The sequence below is a fragment of the Poecilia reticulata genome, unplaced genomic scaffold (assembly GCF_000633615.1).
Source record: "Poecilia reticulata strain Guanapo unplaced genomic scaffold, Guppy_female_1.0+MT scaffold_733, whole genome shotgun sequence".
NCBI lineage: Eukaryota > Metazoa > Chordata > Actinopteri > Cyprinodontiformes > Poeciliidae > Poecilia > Poecilia reticulata.
Window position 1 is genome coordinate 1 of NW_007615480.1, and position 9,358 is coordinate 9,358.

Consider the following 9,358-nt stretch of genomic DNA (forward strand, 5'->3'; position numbering starts at 1 on the left):
AAGCCAGACCTTTCTGATCTGTTTTGACACCATGGCATTGCGCAAGTGACAGGGCTACTCAAACAAGTCGGTTGAGGAAAGCGCTTAGAAACCCCCTCACACACACACACACACACACACACACACACACACACACACACACACACACACATACATGTAGTATTTATTTCTATCTTCACAAGGATTTTACATGGACTTCCATCCATTTTTTTATTCATTTCTATACCATAACTGTAAATGTAACACTGTCCCTACATGTTGCTTTAGACATTAACATGACTTTTAACATGCACACACAGTCTAAGCACCTCTACACTCTACCACAAGAGGGATGAAACGCCAGTTCAAATGGTTTGCGTAATGTTAGGCACATGCAGAGGGGGCAATGGAATAGCAGCTCCCATTAACAAAGCAATAAAACATTGTCCCTCTGACAGAGGGGCTTAGTTGAGCATTATATTATGATTAGCCAGTGATACTAAAACTCAGAGAGAGGACCGGCAGCAGCAGCATCCATTGTACAAATGAGAAGAAAGCAGGAGGCAGCAAGGCAGTAAGCCTGGGTACACAACAATCATTATGCATACTGTTGTTGCTGTGAAAGTCTGCTTTTCATACCGAGAGGATGATGAGGCCCTGGTTCTGTAGGAAGAACCACAAGAGGGGAGTTAGGATCTTGGCTGAGGGACCCCAAGACTGGCTGTAGAGGGTTGGGAAGACCTGGTGGGAAGCTGGGGCTCATCCCCACATGGCTCAGACCTGAAACAGGAAGGGGGTAAGGGAGTCCACACAGCTCCGTTAAATCACGGATCCATTAATACATCCTTGTAACCTTTTCACACTTTGTCATGTTGCTTCAAACACGGTGTATTTTATTTGGATTTTATGTGCTGGAACATCGCAAAATATTGCACAAAATTTCAAATGTTTATACATTTTTAAAAATGGAATGCTTTTATATTTCTTATTAAGATTATTATGTATACGTTTTAATTTAAAAAGTAAATAAGGGAAAAGGAAAAAACATGAACTTCAACAATAAGCCATCATTTAAAATGGAAACATCAAAATCAAGTGTGAAATGGCTGGAGGCTCTGTGTTCATTCTCACCGTATGAAGGGCCCATCCAGAGGGAGGGACTTCCTGTCCTCTGCATCCAGTGGCGGTGAGCTGGGTGAGCATGTGCAACAGGGTCCCCTAATTGGTTTGCTCCACCGGGGACAAGGAGGTGAGGGGTCAGGTCACCATGGCAGCTACTGGATGGGTGGATCCGAGCGAACTCCATGCAGTCCTTGTTTTCCCTGCAACGGCGTTAGGCGAGGTGAACTTTGTCATTATGTTGATTATCCCTCTTATTGTCATCACCATCATCACCATTATTATGATCATTATCTTCATCCGTGTCATCTTCATTACCTCTACCACCATTATAATCATGAAGAAAAGGAAATGTGACGGCAACTGGAACAGCCATCATCTTGTGCCTGGTCTATGACTACTCATTATATGTTTTCTTCCCTTAATATGACTACATAATAAGAGCCTGATACTTCAGAGACATCCGTATTAGTCCCTGTAACATTAATGCACTATATCTCATCTTCAGGAGAAAGAGAGATGTGAAGTAAGAGAGCGAGGAGGTACAGAAAAACCACATCAAAGGGTGAGAGGAGTAAATGGAGTGAGGGGCTGAGAGAAAAGAGGAGCAGGGCTTCAGACTGGGAGAAAGAAGCGAGGAAAATAAAAGAAGTGCAGCTTATCAGATGAGAGGAAAACTGAATAGATGCTACCGTGTGCGTGTGCTTGTGTGTGTGAGTGTGTGCGTGTGTGTGTGTGTGTGTGTGTGCTTGTGTTTGTGACTCTACCTGATGACCAGTTCTCTATCTCTGTCGTGGTGATGAAGACCAATCTGGTCCTCTGACATCCTCTTCCTCTCCTCCAACTCCCGACCAAGAGGATACACAGTGCGCGATACTCCTGAGTTACCAAGACAACAGGACAAACATGCTCACTATTTTCCAGAACCTGTGCTACGTGCACACAGGATATCAGAGATGGTGCTTTTCTTTCTGCATGGTGAGTTTATGCAGAAGCAGTCGAATGTGTCTTGCTTCTTATATTTCTTATATTTTGGCTAGTAACAAAAAAAACAGTGATTACCAAAATGGACCAAACAATAATAAAAGCAGTATATGATGTCTGACCTTTCAGGCTGGGCAGCACCCGGCCCTGTCTGCTGTTTCCAGGAGTGCTGTCTGGAGAACGATGGGGGGGCCTGGCTACAGCGACAGCAATGCCCACTGGAGGCTGTCGGACCTCCCCCTCTCCGGCTTCTCCGGCCTCCTTTGCACCCCTGTCAGTCTTTTCACCCTCGTTAGTGGAGCCACGGCGAGAAGGGAGAGATTGTTTGGAGGGGTCTTGCAGGGAAGTGTTGCTTTTAGCTCCTCCTCTGTCTGTCCTCTCTGATCTCTCCCCACTCTTGTTAAGGCAGCCCAGACCTCCGAAGGGGCTCCGCTGAGGCAGTAACAAAGGTTGCTGAGAGCTGTAGTTCATAAGGTTCTTCATGGCACCTCCCTCACCATCAGCTGTGTGTGGCAAGGAATGGGACAGGGGAGGAGGCTGTTTACTAACTGATCCAAGATGACTACCTTTTCTCTGGTCTTCTTGCTGGCTCCCCAGAGCTCCCCATGAAGATGCTGCCTGACTTCCATCCCTTAACTGCTCCTCTGTGGCTGCAGTCTGGCTGTTGTGCTGCTGATGTCGTATCCTTGCAACCTTTTGTCCTTCCCTCTGAGTTCCAAGTCCAGATCCCACTTTTCCATCTGGACTTGAGAGAGAACAGTCCCTTAGTGAGGAAGTGCCAGTATCAGAACCAGACTTGGCTTGTGGGAGATGATGGCAAATCTCATTTGCAACATCAGCATCTTTAAAAGAGAGATTTGTTTCTAAGCTGCAGGACCGAAGTTCAGGTTGAGAAATTCCGTTGGAGCCAGGTTTGTTGAAGTGATGTGTCTGCTGATTCCAATCAGGAGGTTTGTCAGCTTTGCCATATCCCGTCTGCTGTAGGTGGGGCTGGGATTTGTCCTTCTTCTGGCAGCTACTAAGGCGGCTGGGATGGTGAGAGGGACTTTCATGGGATCCCTCTACGGTTTTTTCGTCTTTTCTCGCCCCTCCGCTTGCTCCATGGCAGTCAGAGGGGGACATGTCCCCTTGTGATCCAACTGAGGGCACATAAGTTGAGCCATTGACCTTTGCTTCCCTGCTGGATCCTCCAGGGCTGGATGTGGGCTCTTTTGAAGGTGTAAGTGTTAGAGGTGGGGGAGGAGGACAGTAAAACTCAGGATGCGGGTGGTGATTTGCAGGGTGTAGCCACCCTCCAGATACTGTGGAGCCTATGTGTAAGGTATGAGGCGGTGGTGCAGGGGGTGGAGGCATGGAGTAGGAAGCTACAGCGTGAGGGGTCGGGGGTGTCAGGAATGATGCTGCTGTAACAGTTCCTCGACGCATACACTCAGATGAAGAAGTTGAAGAGTCACTGATTCTCATTTCCCCAGTTATGGGAGCATCTTTTGAGCCTTGCCGGCTTATTCCAGATGAAAGTCTGCTTGCCCCACCACTGCAGCTGCTTAGTGTTCCACCTTTTGCTTCACAGGCACCCTCTGACCCTGTCCCACTGGACAGTTTACAGGCACTCATAGGTTTTGCTCCCTGACTACCCAAGTCACTGTCTTTATACTCTTTGTGTCGCTCTAAAGAGTTTCTGTGGTCTTGTTCCCGACCCTGGAAGGAAAGATGTGGAAGAAGGGCATGTTGTGGATGGGAGTAAGCTTGGTGGATGCTGGATGGAGTGGTGGCAGAGTTCATCTGATGAGAATGGTGTTGGTTGTGAAGCTGCTGCTTTTCTTTGCTGTCCTGGTGTCGCTCTTTGCTGCTCAATTTTTCCCTCTCTTTTGACAAACCCCCCTTTTCTCCCACATCTTTAAAGCTCTTCACACCTCCTCCCCCACTGTCCATCTCGCGACTGCAGGGGCCAAGTGGGTGGCCTAAAGCTGTCCTGGACAGTGGAGGAAGGCTGTGATTGGTGGAGAGTAGAGGAGACTGGGGAGGAAGGCCTCTCAGGTAGAAGTGATCTAGAAGAAAATGAGAATTTGAACATGTACATGTAATAATTTCTTGAAACTTATTTGTAAATCAATAGCTTCTTTAACAAAACACTTCAATAGTAAAACTTAGATATCATTTAGATGTGTCTATGGTTATGTAAAAGAACCAAGGTGGCAAAAGAGATTAATTTCCACACAGTCACTGTCCCACATCAGCTGTTTTGTGCAAGATTAAACCTGCATTGCAGCTCAAGAGTGTATAGTGATTACAGACAGTCTGTGCAGCAAGATGACCAGGGGATTTATGACAAAAACAGAGTCCACCCTTGTGTAGTGCATCATTGACACTCTTTATTTCTTGCTGTTAACACACATCAAGTGAGTACAAGAAAGCCACTGCACCTTTGGCGAAGAGGTGTTCCTTTTGGAGGGGTGTCACATGAAATTAATACAAAATGTTAATAAAAAAAAAAAGATGTCACTCAGAACTAGGCCTGTCACGATAACAAATTTTGCTGGACGATTAATTGTCTAAAAAATTATTGCGATAAACGATAATATTGTTTCAAGACCTTTTGACACTGATTTAATGGAAATACATGCTATTTCCTGCCATAGATAGATGCACTTTATTTTCAAAAGAACACATAACACTGGAACTGAAACTAAATAAACAAAACAACCAGAAACGAAAATAAAATGGATTCGCAGTCTCCATTAACAAAAAACGTACTTGAATAAACAACATAAAACCAAAGTGGAAATAAATACTGCATTCAACCAAAAGAGTGCAGATTATGCAGTCTGTATACCATATTGCCCTTCAGCAATCATTAGATTTAAATAGACGGGCACAACCGACCACCTGATGCACTAGTTCACACTACACGATTTTCCCCTTATGACGATCTTAGATCGTTGGCCGATCTAAGATTCTCACTAGTGATTTCGTAACCGATCATCCTGCAGTATGTGGTGTGTTACGGTGGATCGTAGTGGCCGCTCCGATCTAAATCAGGGGTTTTCCCCTACTGGGAGCTTAACGCTGAATGCTACAGGTAGCCAATCAGAAAGCGCGGATTCTCCTCCTGCTTTCTGAGGGGAAATTACGGAGGGGAATCCCAAACAGCTGAAACGGCGCAACCCGAAGTCCAGCGGACATCAGAGATGACATGTGGAAACAACATTAATATTTATTCAACATTTCTTGCAAAGAATATAGAAATGACAAGGAGATGAGTTGGAGCCAAATTGCTACCGCAGTTGATAAACCCGGTAAGTTTTCAGCTGTTCTTCGTTAACGTGACATAAATAGGTTATAATGATTTTCATTCAGTCAGGACTTTACGCTGACTCTAGCCACATGCTTCACAGGTAGATTCTAGTAAAGCATTGATTAATGCCGGATTTTAGTTAACTGGACTTGTAGCCATTATTTAGTGCCCATGTGGCTGGACACCACAGGCATGACGAACCCGATCGAACCGTTATACCCAGGATTTCTGTCGGTTAATGTGTGGTCTCTGGTTTAGAAAATGGGGCGACAACTTGTGTAATGTGCGCTAGACATTTACACTAAGGAAATGAGGAAGGGAGGCTCAGTGAAGAGCACCGGAGCTGAGCCTTTTTTCATTCAGTGTCATCAACAGAAAGAAAAAAGGCAGGAAGAGACGATAAAGCCGATAATTAAAATGAGGTCGATAGGTTTAATTTATCGTGCGATTAATTGATTTATCGTTTATCGCGACAGACCTACTCAGAACTCACGTGTTAAACCCTTTAGGAGTTTTCTGACTGGTATTTTATACATAACATTCTTCATCAACCCTGCTGAACCCCCCTTGGATCCATGATGCCAGTTTGATTTTATAAAGCTAGCCTGTGTGATCAGGGTTAGCTGAAAAAGGGGTAGATATTTGTACGTTTGTGACGGCTGATGTATTCAAGTCAACTTTAATCTTTATTAAGATTAGGGTTATGGATGAATGCTAATTAAAGGATTTACACGTTTTTTTCCCCCTACACAACACACAAGTACTCTATAGCACTCACCTTTTTGGGTTTCATAGAAGCGGGGCTGTCCATAGAGACTGCTGCTATGGTGATCCAGGGCACTCATGGAAAGAAAAGGAGAAGCAAGACTTCCTGAATAGCCCGGGTACCCTGTCAATAGGAAAGGGGGAAGCAAGAGAGAATTCATGTTTCTTCCCAGCGTTGACATTCAGCAGCACCCTACACAAACAGTTTATCTCTGCAATCTATCATAAAAGACCCTAATTTTGGAAAAACACTGAAAAACTACAGCCAGTTGGTTCTATTTTCACCATAAATGCACTCTTGCACAAACATGCCAGATGAGTTGACATTATTTACAGTGGACAGAAGGGTGACAGAAACCACAGCCGACCACTACTGCCAAGTGTTTGCAGATTTTGAATGGATGGAATTTGCTCTTCTACAAAACACAGTTTTCCTCCCAAAACCTAAGACGAAAAGGAGAAAGCATCACTCCCACTCCTAGCCCTGAAACACACACCGCGAGTCCTCCAAGGAGGTCACTGGGAGGTGAATGATCGTTTCACTTTGTTCCTTGTCTTCAAGGACGTTGAACTAGGTTGTGGGATTGAGGAAATCTTGGCAGACCAACATATCTTTAGAATATGGTGCTAGACTGTGTGGCTGTGCGGATGCCGGAGTCTGTTTTCCAGAAGTTGGTTTCATGCCCCACAGAGTGTCCTTGCTGGCCCGTTAATTGGCAGCCGTTAAAAGTTTAATGGTGGTGGCCAAAGTAAACAGCACTCCATAAAAACTCATCCTACGCATTCCACAGTCACACAGCAAAACCAGCAACACCCCCACGCTGCTTCTAGTGTGCATGTGTGTATGTGATTATTCTGACTGGTTAACAACCAGTGAATCTAAATGGTGACAATTAGCCAAAAGGCTCTATCAGCCATCTAAGGCCAATCCCCTGGGTAATGATGAGTGATAAAACCGGGGGGGAGGGAGATAGATGGAACTGGAATGACATGGAGTGCCACTGAGGCCAAAATGTGGAGAGAAAATAAAGTAAAGGAAGAGTAAAAAAGGAGGGGGTTCAATGGTTGGATGAAGGGGGAGATGGTCGGGGGAAACAGACACTAGAGAAGAGCAAGACTGTCAATATCAAAAGTCATGAGTGCGCTGCTGCTGTGAGGCATACGGAGAGAGGAGCGGGGGATGTGTGTGTGTGTGTGGGGGCGGGGGTGCACATGTGCGTGTGCGTGTGTGTGTGTATGTGCTTGTAAGGGAGAATGAAAGATGAAGGGACAAGTGAAAGGAAAGTGGAGAGCTTTGAGATGCTGTAGATGAGAGGACGAGAGAAAGAGAGGTAAAGAGATGAGGAAAGGCACGAGTACGGAGACATAAAACAAGGACAGGTGTAGAAGAGTCAGTAAAAGTAGAGTGGTGTGCGTGTGTGCGTGCGTGTATGCGTGCGTGTTTGAGACAGGTTCCTTCTCTCTGTGCTGGCTATGCTCCGCTCCCTGGACCGTGGCCAGCTGGCAGGCTGCCTATTGGAGCTCCCTGGCTTGAATTCTTAAAAACAATCATTTGTAGTGTGTGCGCGTGCGAGTGCATGAAGGCGTGTGTGTGTTGGAACATCAAAGCCGAGCCACACAGACGTAAAATCTGTCTTATAGGCACACATACATTCTCCCTCCACACACACGCACGCACACACACATCCCTGCTCTCTGTTCACCGCTGCTCCCTGTAGCCTTCAGCCTGAAGTCTTGCGTACGAGTCGTTCCACAGATTCAGGTTAGGAAAGTCACTCCGGGCCACATTAGTGCTCATTTTTATGGCTTAGTCATTGAAAATTAGACACAACTCTATAGCCTGGCATCAAGAGAGAGTGCCAAAGTGCTTCAATAACAGGAAGTAAGAAAATTAAAATCACAGGAGGGAAGTAAACAGCAGTTTTACTCACGCCTCTTGGGCTTTTTGTACTCTAGGTCACAGCCACTTAAAACATCAAATGTGCCAACTATTGTCTCGCCAAGCAGAGTTCATGGTGCCACTGGCGAGGAAGACACATTTTGACTTGTCATGGCAGGAAAAGTACAATAGTAATAAATCACATTACCACATGGCCGGTTTCTTTCGAGCGTCCTGGCACGTACTGCACCGGTATGCTGAAACTGATTCACCTGAATGGAATGCACTCATTATTTTTGCTATTGATTGCACCGCCGCTTTCCTGCTACGGTGCACAGAGATGAAGTGAGAAAAGCTTCTCACTTCATCAGCGGGATGACTGGTATGATGGGAGCGGCATCTTTGTCAATGGTATAATTCTTGCCGGAGATTTCAGAGACAGTTTTGAGTTGACAACACTCAGAACTGCTGGACTGTATTCACAAAATGCTAAACCGGAGTCAGTGTCTGAGTCAGTTTTTACTTGGTTGAGAAATATAGCCTGTGGTGCAAACTGTCACTTTGTTCAAGTCTTTCTTAGGTGTTATCTTTGGTCCTGTCCCACCCACCCAACACTCCCACATGCACTCATGAGTGTAAAAAAACACACAGATATACCTGAAACGGACAGATAACTCAGTCAAGCTCAGAATTTCACCACAAACGGTTAACAGTCGAAAGAGGACATGATGCATGAGGATCCGCATGCCGTTTCACTGCATATGTGTGTGTCAGATCAGGAAGGGGGCCGTTGGAGGTCGGTTAGCCCAGAGGAGGGCGTTGAGGGTGGGGCTGCGGTCTGAGCTGAGGGGGGATGGTGGAAATGGGGGTGAGTTTCGAAGCGTACCTGGGTGCAAAGGGAGGAACTCGGGGCCTACTGAGACCCAGCTGGACGAAGGTGGTTATAAAAACGTAGCAGCGATGTGGAGTAATGCTGATTAATGGGTTCCCTGTTAGTGTGAAGAGATTTGCGTGCTTATTTATGGCTGGAGAAGGAAGAAGTGGGGGGGCTTTGTTGTGCTTGAGCTCTGAAGTAGAAAACAACCACAAATACGAAACCACAAACAGACCCAGAAACACACTCAGCCGTACATGTGTGTGGCTATAAGTAGCATCATCTGAGGCATCGCTGTTGCACGTGTTTGGCCTCGGCTCCACGTTGGTTAAACCACTTAATGGCTTCATCTCGATCTAATCCCAAACCAAGACCCCGGATTAGACAGAGAACCGAGCTGCTTCCTGTGTGTGTGTGTGTGTGTGCGTGTGTGTGTGTGCGTGTGTGTGTGTGTGTGTGTGTG

At 45.9% G+C, this 9,358-nt stretch overlaps 1 protein-coding gene across 1 annotated transcript; it reads right to left on the reverse strand.

The window, feature by feature from the left end:
• Positions 1–242: 242 nt before the first annotated feature.
• On the reverse strand, positions 243–8,813 carry LOC103461191 (BAH and coiled-coil domain-containing protein 1-like). Its single transcript, XM_008403519.2, has 5 exons — positions 6,156–8,813; positions 2,205–4,130; positions 1,866–1,977; positions 1,111–1,301; positions 243–759 (listed from the first exon to the last, which is right to left on the reverse strand). The coding sequence occupies exons 1-5, from the start codon at positions 6,322–6,324 to the stop codon at positions 578–580; spliced, it is 2,580 nt and encodes an 859-aa protein (XP_008401741.2). The 5' UTR covers positions 6,325–8,813; the 3' UTR covers positions 243–577.
• Positions 8,814–9,358: the final 545 nt, after the last annotated feature.

Coding starts and splice junctions, on each gene's coding strand:
- LOC103461191 (XM_008403519.2), bottom strand. CDS start 6,324: ATGTCAACGCTGGGAAGAAACATGAATTCTCTCTTGCTTCCCCCTTTC. Junction 4,131..6,155: donor CTTCTATGAAACCCAAAAAG/GTGAGTGCTATA, acceptor ATTTTCTTCTAG/ATCACTTCTACCTGAGAGGC. Junction 1,302..1,865: donor GATAGAGAACTGGTCATCAG/GTAGAGTCACAA, acceptor ACGCCGTTGCAG/GGAAAACAAGGACTGCATGG.